Source organism: Bufo bufo, chromosome 7, assembly GCF_905171765.1.
Source record: "Bufo bufo chromosome 7, aBufBuf1.1, whole genome shotgun sequence".
NCBI lineage: Eukaryota > Metazoa > Chordata > Amphibia > Anura > Bufonidae > Bufo > Bufo bufo.
In genome coordinates, this window is record NC_053395.1 from 39040990 (window position 1) to 39058770 (window position 17781).

A 17781-nucleotide genomic window follows, 5' to 3' on the forward strand; every position below is an offset into this window, starting at 1 on the left:
TGCCCAGATACAGTCGTGGGCAGGAGACCTAAGGCCTCATCCACGGGTCTATATCTGTGGTATCTCCATGACACTGTCTGTGATCCATCCATGTGGTCCATGAGTCTTCCTTATTCCATCACCTGGCGCATGCGCACTGCTCGGCGAAATGCCGATGCCCGCAGTGGTCATCACAGTGCACATGCCCAGGCAGAGCGGCCTGGGCACTTACTGCCCGAATGCTGCCCCGGGGCACTTGCGAGCCCTCATTTGCATATAATTAAAACCATTTTTGCTGCTTCTGAACATCGGATGAAAAGAACAAAGGTACCATTTAAATCATGTTTATTTGTGCTACAGCCCTATGTAAGTGGCGTAGAAGGTGACAGACTCCCTTTAATAATCTTTATTTCTATAGCGTCAACATATTCCGCAGCGCTTTACAATCAGGGGGTTCATGTACAATAACATAGCAACAAATAAAAGAAGAGGCATGAGGGCCCTGCTCGCAAGAGCTTACAATCTAGGAGGAGATGCTGTAGGAATGCACGTTATACAGCAGTCATAATAGTGACAGCACTGGTGACAGCAGTGATAATAGTGACATCACTGGTGACAGCAGAGATAATAGTGACAGCACTGGTGACAGCAGAGATAATAGTGACAGCAGTGATAATAGTGACAGCACTGGTGACAGCAGTGATAATAGTGACATCACTGGTGACAGCAGAGATAATAGTGACAGCACTGGTGACAGCAGAGATAATAGTGACAGCAGTGATAATAGGAGAGGACCGCCACTCAAAGAAGTAGATGCAATGTTTCTTTTTTATTGCCACATAGAGGAAAAACTAAGTAGGCGACACGGTTCGACTGTAATCGAGTCTTTGTCAAAGACAGTGTTTGACAAAGACTCAATTACAGAGTTGAAACGCGAGTGACGGTCTTCTCCTTTGTGTATTGACGGGACGCCGACCCTAGACACGTGCACCGCCCATGAATAGAGTGGAGTGCCGGCTGTTTCATTTGGTGGTTGTAGCAGTGATAAAAGTGACATCACTGGCGACAGCAGTGCTAATAATAGTGACAGCAGTGATATTAGTGACATCACTGGTGACAGCAGTAATTTTAGTGACATCACTGGTGACAGCAGTGCTGATAATAGTGACAGCAGTAATATTAGTGACATCACTGGTGACAGCAGTACTGATAATAGTGACATCACTGGCGACAGCAGTACTGATAATAGTGACAGCAGTAATATTAGTGACATCACTGGTGACAGCAGTGCTGATAATAGTGACAGCAGTAATATTAGTGACATCACTGGTGACAGCAGTGCTGATAATAGTGACAGCAGTAATATTAGTGACATAACTGGTGACAGCAGTACTGATAATAGTGACATCACTGGCGACAGCAGTACTGATAATAGTGACAGCAGTAATATTAGTGACATCACTGGTGACAGCAGTACTGATAATAGTGACAGCAGTGATATTAGTGACATTACTGGTGACAGCAGTACTGATAATAGTGACAGCAGTAATATTAGTGACATCACTGGTGACAGCAGTAATATTAGTGACATCACTGGTGACAGCAGTACTGATAATAGTGACATCACTGGCGACAGCAGTACTGATAATAGTGACAGCAGTAATATTAGTGACATCACTGGTGACAGCAGTACTGATAATAGTGACAGCAGTGATATTAGTGACATTACTGGTGACAGCAGTACTGATAATAGTGACAGCAGTAATATTAGTGACATCACTGGTGACAGCAGTAATATTAGTGACATCACTGGTGACAGCAGTACTGATAATAGTGACATCACTGCTGACATCAGCATTGATAATAGTGACAGCCGTAATAATAGTGACATCACTGGTGACAGTAGTGCTGATAATAGTGACAGTCCTGGTGACGTCAATAATAATAGTGACAGCCCTGGTGACAGCAGTGCTGATAATAGTGACAGCAGTAATATTAGTGACATCACTGGTGACATCAGCATTGATAATAGTGACAGCAGTAATAATAGTGACATCACTGGTGACATCACTTGTGACAGTAGTGCTGATAATAGTGACAGCCCTGGTGACGTCAGTAATAATAGTGACAGCCCTGGTGACGTCAGTAATAATAGTGACAGCCCTGGTGACAGTAGTGCTGATAATAGTGACAGAAGTAATAATAGTCCTACAAGAAAATTTAGACCAGCACATTCATATTCCTAGTGACAGGTGCACGTCCATCAAGCAAACAGGGTTGATAAAAAAAACTGGCTGCACAACTTCACACATACAAACAATAGAGCAGAGAAATGGGGATCATTCTAAATTAAAGTGGTTTTATACCTACTATAAATGGAAAAATAAAAGCTTCTACTTTCCCATTTATAGTAGGTATAATACCACTTTAATTTGGAATGATCCCCATTTCTCAGCTCTAGAAGTAATAATAGTGACAGCCCTGGTGACAGCAGTAATAATAGTGACAGCCCTGGTGACAGCAGTACTGATAATAGTGACATCACTGGTGACAGCCCTGGTGACAGCAGTGCTGATAATAGTGACAGCAGTAATAATAGTGACAGCCCTGGTGACGTCAGTAGTAATAGTGACAGCCCTGGTGACAGCAGTAATAATAGTGACAGCCCTGGTGACATCACTGGTGACAGCAGTAGTAATAGTGACAGCCCTGGTGACGTCAGTAGTAATAGTGACAGCCCTGGTGACATCACTGGTGACAGCAGTGCTGATAATAGTGACAGTAGTAATAGTGACAGCCCTGGTGACATCAGTAGTAATAGTGACAGCCCTGGTGACGTCACTGGTGACAGCAGTAGTAATAGTGACAGCCCTGGTGACGTCAGTAGTAATAGTGACAGCCCTGGTGACAGCAGTAGTAATAGTGACAGCCCTGGTGACAGCAGTAGTAGTAGTGACAGTCCTGGGGACGTCAGTAGTAATAGTGACAGCCCTGGTGACGTCAGTGGTAATAGTGACAGTCCTGGGGACGTCAGTAGTAATAGTGACAGTCCTGGTGACGTCAGTGGTAATAGTGACAGCCCTGGTGACGTCACTGGTGACAGAAGTAGTAATAGTGACAGCCCTGGTGACATCAGTAGTAATAGTGACAGCCCTGGTGACGTCAGCAGTAATAGTGACAGCCCTGGTGACGTCAGTAGTAATAGTGACAGTCCTGGTGACGTCAGTGGTAATAGTGACAGCCCTGGTGACAGCAGTAGTAATAGTGACAGCCCTGGTGACGTCAGTAGTAATAGTGACAGCCCTGGTGACATCACTGGTGACAGCAGTAGTAATAGTGACAGCCCAGGTGACGTCAGCAGTAATAGTGACAGCCCTGGTGACGTCAGCAGTAAAAGTGACAGCCCTGGTGACGTCAGTAGTAATAGTGACAGCCCTGGTCACAGCAGTAATAATAGTGACAGCCCTGGTGACGTCACTGGTGACAGCAGTAGTAATAGTGACAGCCCTGGTGACGTCACTGGTGACAGAAGTAGTAATAGTGACAGCCCTGGTGACAGCAGTAGTAATAGTGACAGTCCAGGTGACATCAGTAGTAATAGTGACAGCCCTGGTGACGTCACTGGTGACAGCAGTAGTAATAGTGACAGCCCTGGTGACGTCACTGGTGACAGAAGTAGTAATAGTGACAGCCCTGGTGACAGCAGTAGTAATAGTGACAGTCCAGGTGACATCAGTAGTAATAGTGACAGCCCTGGTGACGTCACTGGTGACAGCAGTGCTGATAACAGTGACAGTCACGCAGCCAGCAGCAATAGAAGAGATGCGCGAAAACGAGGTCGTGTGACGTCACCGGCAGCAGAGTCAGCGCTGGAACCCGGGCCCCGACACCTCTCCGCCCCCGCTCCGGTAAGACTCGCACACCGGCCTCCCCCCCATCCCCCAGCCGGGCTAGCAGAGCCCCCTCCCCTCCCCCAGCTCTGCAGCATCCTCTTCCTTCCGTCTTCCTTGGATACCTAACGGTAAGGAGCCCTGTCCTCCCCTCATCCCTGGCAGCGGCACACACTGTCACCCTATGGCATATGCGCACGACACACGGACGATAATAACCATGTCGCGACCGGCGGCCACTGCTGTGTCTGTGCGGTGCAGCCTGTAAACAACCCCCTCCCCCCGCTAGCGCCGCACGGTACATCCTGCTATTCTAGACGGGGGCACAGTGCGGGATCACACCGCAGTAGTGGGGGCCTAGTGGGGGGACAGGCAGATGTAGCAGAGCCGAGGAGCCGGTCTCCAATCTGGGGCTGCATTGTTGATGCGTCGTGATGACTGTCAGACAGGCTTTCCTGGGGGAAGCAGAGTCGGATCTCATAACCTCAGCTCTGCTACATCTGCACGGAGGGCACAGGGTGGGCAAGGGAGGAGGTGGTTGTGCTGACAGTGTAGGGCAGTGGTAGTGTGTGAGCCGGGGGTTATAGCCAGGGACTGGCATCTCAGCCTCAGCTCTTCACTGTAGTGACATAGGAGTGATATTATAGTCATAGGAGTGATATTACAGTCATAGTAGTGATATTATAGTTATAGTAGTGATATTATAGTCATAGTGATATTACAGTCATAGTAGTGATATTATAGTCATAGGAGTGATATTATAGTCATAGTAGTGATATTACAGTTATAGTAGTGATATTACAGTTATAGTAGTGATATTACAGTTATAGTAGTGATATTATAGTCATAGTAGTGATATTACAGTTATAGTAGTGATATTATAGTAGTGATATTACAGTTATAGTAGTGATATTATAGTCATAGTAGTGATATTATAGTCATAGTAGTGATATTACAGTTATAGTAGTGATATTACAGTTATAGTAGTGATATTATAGTCATAGTAGTGATATTACAGTTATAGTAGTGATATTATAGTAGTGATATTACAGTTATAGTAGTGATATTATAGTAGTGATATTACAGTTATAGTAGTGAATGATGTAATAGTCATAGTAGTGATATCACTGATAATTGGTTTTGGCTGGAATACTCCTTTAATAATTCCTTTCATCTGACACCAGTGACTCCTTTATGGCTCGTGCACAGAAATGTATTTCTTTCCGTGTCCATTTGTTTTTTTGTTTTGTTTTTGTTTGTTTTTGCAGCCTGTATGCGGAACCATTCACTTCAATGGGGCCACAAACAAACAAAAATGATACTGTGTCCGCATGGCCATTCCGCAAACAAATAGAACAAGTCCTATTATTGTCTGCATTACGGACAAGGATAAGACTGTTCTGTTAGGGGGTGGACGTTCCATTCCGCAAAATGAGTAATGCACATGGCCGGTATCCGTGTCTTGCGGATCCGCAATTTGCATACCGCAAAACAACAACGGTCCTGCGCATGAGCCCTTAAAGAGGAGCCGTCCCCTCTCCTGACATGTCTGCACTCCTCATTTAATAACTATTCCCGAGCATCTATTTTTATGGATCTAAGTTTTGCTATTGCTTTATTATTCCTACAAGACATTATGAATGAATTGCCAGCCGTCTGCAGTAAGGGTCCTTGAGTTGGGGGTGAGTCCCTGCACAATCTGACACTGTGTAGGGACACACCCCAACTGGTAACACCCAGCTGGATTTTTATTACAAACTGCTAGCAATTCATTCTTAAAGGGGTTGTCCGGGTTCAGAGCTGAACCCGGACATACCCATGTTTTCACCCAGGCAGCCCCCCTGATGTTGGCATCTCGTGCTCCTCTGCGCTAGATGGCGCAGGGCACGGGCTCTTTTGTTTACAATAACACACTGCTGGGCGGAAGCTTCCTCCCAGCAGTATGTTTGGTGACGTCACAGGCTCTGATGCCGTTTTACTGGCTAGGGCAGCGCTAAAGCCGCCCATCAGTGCCAGTGACGTTACCGGGCTTCCTTGCAGCCCCATGGAGAGCCCGGTACGTCACCGGAAATCTTGAAAATGCCTTTGCCCTGCGTGATTTAGCATGAATTGCTCCGATGCTCAAGTCAGGGGGGCTGCCTGGGTGAAAATGGGGGTATGTCCGGGTTCAGCTCTGAACCCGGACAACCCCTTTAACTTCTAGCAGGAATATTGGGTTATGCCACGATGGATGTAAACAATTTTTAATCAGACATCATATTGTACAATACCTTTCTAACAAAGCTAGAACCAGCCCTGTACCTCACATGGGTCCAGAGATCTCCCCATTCATTGCTCCAATTGCTCTGCTAGATTCTCTTCAGCTCGGCAGCTCAGGGCGTGTCCTTTCTGCTGCAGCTCTCTCCCTGTAACCGCCACAGGTTCTAACAGAACATATGGTTGGGGACAGTTAAATATTTAAACCGAGCATGTGCGACCAGCTCAGTGAGATGAAAAAAAATAAGGAAAAGAACAAACAGCAGGTGGCGCTATACAGATAACTTTTATTGAATAGCTCAATGGTTATACAAAATTTTTAATTACATGTAATTACAAAAGTATTCAGATCCAGGCGCTGGTTTGAAAAATGTAGAATGTGTTTCGTGACCCCATCCCCTTTATCGCAGATTATCCTACTACAACTGTCGCCTCCTTCTACTCCACATTATATCTCAGGCTCTCATTGGAAACCAGTGCTGAATTATCCCTCTTTCTGGATTATCAAATGCCAGACTAAAGGAATATTAATCAATCCACCACCTGTAGCCTGACCTGTCTTACCGCAGAGGACAACCTACAAATCGTGTACTACAGATCTCGTTCTCTTTATAGGCTTACATCAAGCTTTTCCCAGCAATCCAAGATGGCTTCTTCATCCTCGTCTAACCTAGAAGATGAAAGTCTAAAAGGCTGCGAAATCTACGTGCAGAAGTTTAACATCCAGCAAATCTTGAAGGAATGTATCGTGAACCTGTGCATTGCGAAGCCCGATCGCCCCATGAAGTTCCTGAGGGAACATTTCGAGAAACTGGAGAAGGTCAGTAGTCAGGCAGCGATGCTTTGTATATGTTGTCAGCCTGTTAAAATAAGACGTTGAAGTGTTAAAGGGGCATTCCCATCCTTAAAGGGGTTCTCCGGGCTTTTTATATAGATGACCTAGGATAAGTCCGGAGAGCCCGTTTAGCCTGGATGCCACAGCCATAGGTGGTGAGGACCACACTTGTATGGGAGCCGCAGGAACAGCGTAGTACTGACCACCTCCGTCCACTGCTTCCTAGGAGGTCGAGGAGGGTGGTCCTTCTGAGATGGGAATACCTGTAAAGGCCATGGACTCCTTTGGGGCATTTTTTTTTTTTTTTATGATTGTATTTTACTCATTTTGGGCTAAAAATCAATTTTTCAGTTGGTCTTTATTTAAAATGTTCAGCCGTTTTTGAGATACAAGGGTTAAAAATCAGTCTGTTTGCAAAGTATTTCTCTCTCAGTCCCATCAGCTGACAGCTCATGTGAAGGCTTATCTCTGATCTCCTGACCTCATAAACACTCATTATAGCTAAACTCTTAGCAAACTGATAAAAAAAAATATGGCTAAAATAAGTGTTTATGATGCCAGGAGATCAGAGATAAGGCTTCACATGAGCTGTCAGCTGACGGGACTGAGAAGTGATACTCTGCAAACAAAATCAAATGGAGTAAACCACAGCACTCAATTGCAATAGTGAAGATTCTTTATTCCACCCGAAATTTTAACAGGGAGCCATTGGCCAACGTTTCGGTCTAGCCTTGTTCACGGCCATAATTTCATCTGCCAGAGCTTATACTGGAGGATGGTGTGTCCTCCAGTATAAGCTCTGGCAGCCAAAATTATGGCCGTAAACAAGGTCTAGGATAGACCGAAACGTTGGCCAATGGCTCCCTGTTAAAATTTTGGGTGGAATAAAGAATCTTCACTATTGTAATTGAGTGCCGTGGTTTACTCCATTTGATTTTGCAACTGAGCCCCCCTCCCAGCGACTAGGAGTGCCGACCAATTTGCCTTTATACTCTGCAAACAGGCTGATTTTTTACCCTTTTAACTCAAAAGTCACTGAACATTTTTACATAATTGTTAGCCTAAAATGAGTAAAATACAATCATAAAAAAAATTGCTGCAAAGGTGTCCATAGCCTTTAAGTCTTAAAGGAACATTTCACAACGTTCTGAATTTCACTTTGGATCGACATAGGACGTTCACTTTGGAAATGTTGCTCAAGATACATGAGGTTTTCTTTTCTAGTTATGGCTAAACGAGATCCTGAATTCTACCGATTGTCAATGGATTTTTACAGCAGTTTTTAATATGAAAGGAGACAAGGGCTTAAAATAATCCAAACGGGTGCGAAAGCTGTAAAGAAAACTGTATTTTTTGGACTATAAGACGCACCTAGGATTTGGAGGAGGAAAATAAGAAAAAAATAATTTCCATCAGAACTCAGAGCAGACCCTCAAATCAGACCCGTATTCTACATCAGACCTCAGATCAGACCCTCATCAGACCCTAATCCTCATCAGACCCCCAAATTAGACCCCTTTCAGATCAGACCCCAAAATTAGAGCCATCAGACCCCCCCAGCCTCCATCAGCCTCCCATCAGACCCTCCAGCCTCCATCAGCTTCAGATCAGACCCTCCAGCCCCATCAGCCTCATATCAGACCCCTTAGCCTCAGATCAGACCGCCCAGTCCCCATCAGACTCAGATCAGACCCCCAATCACCCTCAGATTGAACCCCCCAGCCCCCATCAGCCTCAGATCAGAACCCCCCATCTCCACTCAGGTCAGACCCCCAGCCCCAATCAGCTTCAGATCAGACCCCCCTGCCCTAATCAGCCTCAGATCAGCCCCCATCAGCCTCAGATCAGATGCCCCCAGCCCCCATCAGCCTCAGATCAGACGCCCCCAGCCCTACTCAGCCTCTGATTGGGCCCCCTCAGCCCCATCAGACCTCAGATCAGATGTTTAACCCCTTAAAGACCGGGTCATTTTTCACCTTAAAGGGAACCTGTCACCTCCTAAAAACATCCCAAGCTGGCAGCAGTACACGAGAGTAGCCAGCAGCATCTTTGTAACTATCCTTTTCTTCCTGCAGGTAGTTAAGCAGAAGCTGTAAAAGCGTTCTTTAATCCCCTGCCGGCGGCGCGCTTCTCTAGTCAGGCTTGAAGTCGCGGAGGCAGCGGCCTCCTTGCTTCAAGTCACGGTAACCACGCCCCCTTCCCTGTGACTGACAGCCGGCAGTTTGGCAAAGCCAGCCGAACTGTCTTGCATAAGCGCTGTCAATCACAGCAAGGGGGCAGGCAAGGGGGCGTGGTTACCGTGACTTGAAGCAAGGAGGCCGCTGCCTCCGCGACTTCAAGCCTGACTAGAGAAGCGCGCCGCCGGCTGGGGATTAAAGAACGTTTTTACAGCTTCTGCTTAACTACCTGCAGGAAGAAAAGGATCGTTACAAACATGCTGCCGGCTACTCTCAGGTACTGCTGCCAGCTTGGGATGTTTTTAGGAGGTGACAGGTTCCATTTAAGGACCAGACAGATTTTTGCAAATCTGACATGTGTCACTTTATGTGGTGATAATTTTAAAACACTTTTACTTATCCAGGCCATTCTGTTTTCTCGTCACATATTGTACTGTATGACAGTGGTAAATTTGAATCAAAATATTTCATTTTTATTTATAAAAAAATACCAAATTTACCAAAAATTTCAAAAAATTGGAATGCCATTTTATTTTTTGGGGATGTTAGAAGGCTTAGAAGTTTAGAAGCAAGTCTTGAAATTTTTCAGAAAATTTCCCAAACCCACTTTTTAATGACCAGTTCAGGTCTGAAGTCACTTTGCGAGGCTTACATAATAGAAACCACCCAAAAATGACCCCATTCTATAAACTACACCCCTCAAGGTATTCAAAACTGATTTTTACAAACGTTGTTAACCTTTTAGGTGTTCCACAAGAATGAATGGAAAATGGAGATGACATTTCAGAATTTCACTTTTTTGAGAGATTTTCCATTTTAATAATTTTTTTCCGCTAACAAAGCAAGGGTTAACCGCCAAACAAAACTCAATATTTATTGCCCTGATCCTGTAGTTTACAGAAACACCCCATATGTGGTTGTAAACCGCTGTACGGGCACACGGCAGGGCGCAGAAGGAAAGGAATGCTATACGGTTTTTGGAAGGCAGATTTTGCTGGACTTTTTTTTTTTATACCATGTCCCATTTGAAGCCCCCCTGATGCACCGCTAGAGTAGGAACTCCATAAAAGTGACCACATTTTAGAATCTACACCCCTAAGGCTGGGTTCAGACCTGAGCATATTTGATATGCGCTTTTTACAGGCGTTTTTATCGGGCGTTTTTAATGGGTGGAAACAAGCAAACGCCCATTTAGGCGCGCTCCCGCTGAAGTCTATGGGCGGGAACGCGCGACAATACGCCCCAAAAAAGCTCCTGTACTTCTTGAGGCGTAGGGCGTTTTACAGCGCGTTCGTACGCGCTGTAAAACGCTCAGGTGAGAACCATGCCCATAGGGAAACATTGGTTGTTGCCTGTTGAGCGTTTTACAATGCGTAGGAACGCGCTGTAAAACGCTCAGGTCTGAACCCAGCCTGAAGGTATTCAAAACAGATTTTACAAACTTTGTTAACCCTTTAGGTGTTCCACAAGAATTAATTGAAAATGGATATGAAATTTCAGAATTTCACATTTTTGGCAGATTTTCCATTTTAATCATTTTTTTCCGCTAACAAAGCAAAGGTTAACAGCCAAACTAAACTCAGAATTTATTGCCCTGATTCTGTTGTTTACAGAAACACCCCATATGTGGTCATAAACTGCTGTACGGGCACACGGCAGGGCGCAGAAGGGAAAGGAATGCCATATGGTTTTTGGAGGGAAGATTTCACTGGGATAATTTTAACTTGCCATGTCACATTTGAAGACCCCCTGATGCACCCCTAGAGTAGAAACTACAAAAAAGTGACCCCATTTTGGAAACTACGGGATAAGGTGGCAGTTTTGTTGGTACTATTTTAGGGTACAGATGATTTTTGGTTGCTCTATATTACACTTTTTGTGAGGCAAGGTAACAAAAAAAATAGCTGTTTTGGCACTGTTTTTATTTTTTGTTATTTACAACGTTCATCTGACAATTTTATTTTTTAACCCTTCCATCCATAATTTACTATGCATTCTGTATTAGGAATGCTATTATTTTCCCTTATAACCATGTTATAAGGGAAAATAATAAAATTTACACAACACCTAACCCAAACCCGAACTTCTGTGATAAAGTTCGGGTTCGGGTCTGGGTACCAAACATGCCGATTTTTCAGTCATGTGGAAAAATTGCGCATTTTCCCGCGACACACCCGCATCCTATCCGGGCCTCACACGCGACGCCCGTGTGAAAAAGGCCTTAGGTAGGGTATCATTTTTGCGGGATGACGGTTTGATTGGCACTATTTTTGTAGGGTACGTATTAGGGCTGCACGATATATCGCAAAAGTAATCGAACCGCGATAATCGGCAAATGCGGTTTGGCGATTCGGCCGAGCCGAAAATGCCGCGATTATTATATATGAAGGGGCCCCTATTGATAAAAAAGTCCTCTGTCCTATTGATAACATAACAGGTCCAGCCTCTGTACTTAATTTCACAATGAATGCACTGCAGCGACGAGCGCGAGCGAGCGAGGCAGCCGGCCGGCGCGTGACTGACGTCACTTAGTCACGCTCCTGCTTCCTGAATTAAGTGGGAGGAGCGTGACAGTGACGTCAGTCACGCGCCGGCCGGCTCGCTCTCTGCCGCTCTCTGCAGTGTGAGTGCATTCATAGTGAAACTGTGAAAGTACAGAGGCTGGCCATTTTATGAATAGGAGAGTTAACACATGAAGGGACACATGGGGCCATGAGGGGGACCAGCATAAGATGCTATATGTGTGTCTTATGCTGGCCCCCCTCGTGGCCTCATGTGTCATAGCACACATCCCCCATAACAGTGCCCTCCACAGGTCCCCCATAACAGTGCCCTCCGCAGGTCCCCCATAACAGTGCCCTCCGCAGGTCCCCCATAACAGTGCCCTCCGCAGGTCCCCCATAACAGTGCCCTCCGCAGGTCCCCCATAACAGTGCCCTCCGCAGGTCCCCCATAACAGTGCCCTCCGCAGGTCCCCCATAACAGTGCCCTCCGCAGGTCCCCCATAACAGTGCCCTCCGCAGGTCCCCCATAACAGTGCCCTCCGCAGGTCCCCCATAACAGTGCCCTCCGCAGGTCCCCCATAACAGTGCCCTCCGCAGATCCCCCATAACAGAGCCCTCCGCAGGTCCCCCATAACAGCGCCCTCCGCAGGTCCCCCATAACAGCGCCCTCCGCAGGTCCCCCATAACAGCGCCCTCCGCAGGTCCCCCATAACAGCGTCCTCCGCAGGTCCCCCATAACAGCGTCCTCCGCAGGTCCCCCATAACAGCGTCCTCCGCAGGTCCCCCATAACAGCGTCCTCCGCAGGTCCCCCATAACAGCGCCCTCCGCAGGTCCCCCATAACAGCGCCCTCCGCAGGTCCCCCATAACAGCGTCCTCCGCAGATCTCCCACATAACAGCGTCCTCCGCAGGTCCCCCATAACAGCGCCCTCCGCAGGTCCCCCATAACAGCGTCCTCCGCAGATCCCCCACATAACAGCGCCATCCACAGATCCCCCACATAACAGCGCCCTCCGCAGGTCCCCCATAACAGCGCCCTCCGCAGGTCCCCCATAACAGCGTCCTCCGCAGATCCCCCACATAACAGCGCCATCCACAGATCCCCCACATAACAGCGCCATCCACAGATCCCCCACATAACAGCGCCATCCACAGATCCCCCACATAACAGCGCCATCCACAGATCCCCCACATAACAGCGCCATCCACAGATCCCCCACATAACAGCGCCATCCACAGATCCCCCACATAACAGCGTCATCCACAGATCCCCCACATAACAGCGTCATCCACAGATCCCCCACATAACAGCGTCATCCACAGATCCCCCACAACAGTGCCATCCACAGATCCCCCACAACAGTGCCCTCCGCAGATCCCCCATAACAGTGCCCTCCGCAGATCCCCCATAACAGAGCCCTCCGCAGGTCCCCCATAACAGCGCCCTCCGCAGGTCCCCCATAACAGCGCCCTCCGCAGGTCCCCCATAACAGCGCCCTCCGCAGGTCCCCCATAACAGCGTCCTCCGCAGGTCCCCCATAACAGCGTCCTCCGCAGGTCCCCCATAACAGCGTCCTCCGCAGGTCCCCCATAACAGCGTCCTCCGCAGGTCCCCCATAACAGCGCCCTCCGCAGGTCCCCCATAACAGCGCCCTCCGCAGGTCCCCCATAACAGCGTCCTCCGCAGATCTCCCACATAACAGCGTCCTCCGCAGGTCCCCCATAACAGCGCCCTCCGCAGGTCCCCCATAACAGCGTCCTCCGCAGATCCCCCACATAACAGCGCCATCCACAGATCCCCCACATAACAGCGCCATCCACAGATCCCCCACATAACAGCGCCCTCCGCAGGTCCCCCATAACAGCGCCCTCCGCAGGTCCCCCATAACAGCGTCCTCCGCAGATCCCCCACATAACAGCGCCATCCACAGATCCCCCACATAACAGCGCCATCCACAGATCCCCCACATAACAGCGCCATCCACAGATCCCCCACATAACAGCGCCATCCACAGATCCCCCACATAACAGCGCCATCCACAGATCCCCCAAATAACAGCGCCATCCACAGATCCCCCACATAACAGCGTCATCCACAGATCCCCCACATAACAGCGTCATCCACAGATCCCCCACATAACAGCGTCATCCACAGATCCCCCACAACAGTGCCATCCACAGATCCCCCACAACAGTGCCATCCACAGATCCCCCACATAACAGTGCCATCCACAGATCCCCCACATAACAGCGCCATCCACAGATCCCCCATAACAGTGTCATCCACAGATCCCCCACATAACAGCGTCATCCACAGATCCCCCACAACAGTGCCATCCACAGATCCCCCACATAACTATGTCATACCCAGCCGCGTCAGCGGCTCATATGGGAAAATCCAAGCAAATAGACCTCTAGCACAATTCCCTTAAAATATCGCATCGCACATCGTTATCGCAATTTTTAGGGCCCTAATCGCAATCGCACAAACTTCCCATATCGTGCAGCCCTAGTACGTATGACTGTTTGATCGCTTGCTATTACACTTTTTGTGATGTAAAGTGACAAAATGGCTTCTTGATACAATTTTTATTGTGTTCACCTGAGGGGTTAAATCATGTGATGTTTTTATAGAGCAGGTTGTTGACGCGGCGATACCTAATATGTATACTTTTTTTTTATTTAAGTTTTATACACTAATATAATTTTTGAAACAAAAAAAAAATTCATGTTTTAGTGTCACCATAGTCTGAGAGCCACAGTTTTTTTATATTTTTTGGGCAATTCTCCTAGGTAGGGTATCATTTTTGCGTGATGAGATGACGGTTTCATTAGTACAATTTTGGGTTGCATATAACTTTTTAATCGCTTGCTATTACACTTTTTGTAATGTAAGGTGACAAAATGGCTTTTTTGACACCGTGTTTTTATTTTATTTTTATTTTTTATAGTGTTCACCTGAGGGGTTAGGTCTTATGGTATTTTTATAGAGCAGGTTGTTATGGACACGGCAATACCTAATCTGTATACTTTTTTTTTATTATTTTTTACATTTAACACAATAAAAGCATTTTTGAAACAAAAAGAATCCTGTGTCTCCATAGTCTGAGAGCCATACTTTTTGTGGGATAAGGTGACGGTTAGATTGGTACTATGTTTGGGGGGCATACGCCTTTTTGATCGCTTGGTGTTGCACTTTTAGTGATGTAAGGTGACAAAAATGGCTTTTTTGACACAGTTTTAATTTTTTTATGGTGTCTATCGGACGGGGTCGATCATGTGATATATTTATAGAGCCGGTTGTAACGGACGTGGCGATACCTAATATGTGTTATTTTTTTCTGTTTTTTTATTATAAAATAAGGGGAAAGGGGTGTTTTTTTCTTTATTTACTTAAAAACTTTATCATTTTTATTAAAAACACTTTTTGTTTTACTTTTTTATCTTTATTTTATTTCTGACGTTCACTTTTGGGGGTCTGATCCCCTCTGCAATGCATTACAATTCCTCTGTATTGTAATGCATTGCCTGTTCGTGTACTACAGCGAGTAGTACACAAACAGGTTGCCGAGGAGACGGGCCTGAGGCTGGATCTCCTCGGCACCCGTATAAGGCAGGTCCCGATGCTGTGCAAGGCATTGGGCAGCCTCTTCACGGCATCGGGCTGCCCTCTGACACATCGAGTCCCCGCCACAGCAGCACGGGGACTCGATGCGCTCCCTCACCCGACACAAACCCCTTCTATGTCGCGGTCAGCGCGGACCGCGGCATAGAAGGGGTTAATCCGCCAGCATCGGCTTTTAAAGCGATGTCGGTGGATACAGCAGGGGTCCGGCTACCAGAGACTGCCGGACTCCTCCTGCAGAGATCGGGCGCGCACCGCTCCGGTGCCCATCCGATCAGCCCGCCGTGCATGTACAGGCAATGCATCCCCCGCCGTACATGCACAGCGTTTTGCGTTAAGGGGTTAAAAAAATAATAAATTAAAAATACTTGCCTCGGTTGCTCCGGACGGTGTTGCATATCCAGGACTCACTGCTCCATCATTTCTTCTGAGTCCGCTGTGTATTGTGACCTGACGCACACAACGCCTACGTGCACTACGTTCTGCCGCTGTGCGCGGTCTGGACGCCACAGTGGGACCCAGAAGAAGACCAGGGAAGGTGAGTACAGCGTTAGCGTCTACGCGTTTCGGATCTTAAAATGTGACCCTTACTCATGACAATGCTGTGGTAAAAATCGCACAATGCGAATTCGTAATGCGAAATACAGGCGTGGGCCACTTTGGCTACATTTTTCAAGCTGCTAGAAGTTTCCTGGGACTGGAGAAAATGGTCGGCACGGCAGAACATCACAATAGCTTTATATGCAGATAGAGCGCTCCAATATATTCGCGATTGCGCAAATCGGCAGTCATTAGAATATTTTTAACTTCACATTTTATCAGGTCTGACTGCAGAATACTGGTTGGTGCACAAGTATTGTTGTGAACCTGACATTGCTTCCTTCTCATTGGCCCACAAGCAAGAAGCAGAGAGGAATCGTGTGATGGAAATAAATGGCGAATATTCGATATAACGAATATATAGCACTATATTCTAAATATTCGCGATAAAAATTCGCTATTCGAATATTTGTGCTCAACACTAGTGATTAGATATACCGCGTAGTCAGTGTTACAGTTTAAATACTGTTTAATAGTAAAAGTCTTTCCACTTTGCGGATACTTACAGCATTTCTATGGCTGCATATAGTGTTTGCATCTGTTAAAAAATTCGGAATCTCACGCCCATTATATAGTCCCTGTGAGAGTGGAGGTAAGGTTTTTTTTTTTCCATTAACGTTCCATTTTTGGCGTTCCGTATTACGGACCCATTCATTTCAATGGATCACAAAAAAAAAACGGAAGGTACTCCGTATGCCTTCCGTTTAAACATAGAACATGTCCTATTATTGGCCACAAATCACGTTCCGTGGCTCCATTCAAGTCAAGGGGTCCGCAAAAAAAAACAATGCATACGGAATGCTTCCGTATGTCTTCCGTATCCGTTGTGTTTTTGCGGAACCGTCTTTTTTTAATGTACTTACTGTCTAAACATTATTGTATGCTTCCGTTTCCGTTTGCGTTCCGCAAAAAACGGGTCACAAACGGAACGGAAACACTACTGAAACAAAAAAAATCTGAAAAACGGACCGCAAAACCAGACGGTCGTGTGCAGGAGGCCTAAAGCTTGCTTTTAGTGTCTATGGATATAGTTTAAACGTACATGACACCACCTGCAGGTCATTATTGAGTACTGCACCTGCTCAATGGAAGGTTAAAGCTTTGCGCATTTTCAAAGAGAGATTGGCCGTTTTAATTCCGATCAAGCAGTTTTGGCGTAACGTTTTATATGGTCTACTTATATTTGCATGTAGTTCCCAAAATATGCTGGCATGTTAAAGGGGTTGTCTCGCTTCAGCAAGTGACATTTATCTTGTAGAGAAAGTAAATACACTTTGCTGGCTTCATTCATTTTTCTATCACATTGTACTCTGCTGGTTTCCATGGTTACGACCACCTTGCAATCCAGCAGTGGTGGTCGTGCTCGCACACTATAGGAAAAAGCACCAGCCTCTCTGCTGGCCAGGACTGTGGGAGTGCACAAAGGCTGGTGCTTTTTCCTATAGTGGGCACGCTCGACCACCACCGCTGCTGGATTGCAAGGTGGTCGTAACCATGGAGATGAGCAGTGTATAATGTGATGGAAAAATGAATCAAACCAGCAAAAGAAGCAATATGGATATTAATAATATTTATGTAAGGGGCTTGCATTAACTTTCTCTACAGGGAGTGCAGAATTATTAGGCAAGTTGTATTTTTGAGGATTCATTTTATTATTGAACAACAACCATGTTCTCAATGAACCCAAAAAACTCATTAATATCAAAGCTGAATATTTTTGGAAGTAGTTTTTAGTTTGTTTTTAGTTTTAGCTATTTTAGGGGGATATCTGTGTGTGCAGGTGACTATTACTGTGCATAATTATTAGGCAACTTAACAAAAAACAAATATATACCCATTTCAATTATTTATTTTTACCAGTGAAACCAATATAACATCTCAACATTCACAAATATACATTTCTGACATTCAAAAA

The 17781-nt window shown here is 46.3% G+C and overlaps 2 protein-coding genes across 3 annotated transcripts in view; both read left to right on the forward strand.

Moving 5' to 3' along the window:
- The first annotated feature begins 148 nt into the window (after positions 1–148).
- Positions 149–6645, forward strand: LOC121008732 (dentin sialophosphoprotein). Its single transcript, XM_040441427.1, has 4 exons — positions 149–237; positions 1019–2173; positions 2462–3327; positions 6536–6645. Exons 1-4 carry the CDS (start codon positions 149–151, stop codon positions 6643–6645), a joined length of 2220 nt encoding a protein of 739 aa, XP_040297361.1.
- Positions 3733–17781, forward strand: part of PRKAR1B (protein kinase cAMP-dependent type I regulatory subunit beta) — a 155579-nt gene continuing 141530 nt past the window's right edge. Inside the window, exons 1-2 of one of the 2 annotated variants that reach the window (XM_040441954.1) lie at positions 3733–3887; positions 6741–6945. In XM_040441954.1, coding sequence (XP_040297888.1) covers positions 6772–6945 — 174 coding nt within the window. In that variant the 5' untranslated portion in view covers positions 3733–3887; positions 6741–6771. Of the gene's footprint in view, positions 4001–6740; positions 6946–17781 lie in introns of both variants that reach the window. The other variant, XM_040441955.1, reaches the window with a different exon arrangement.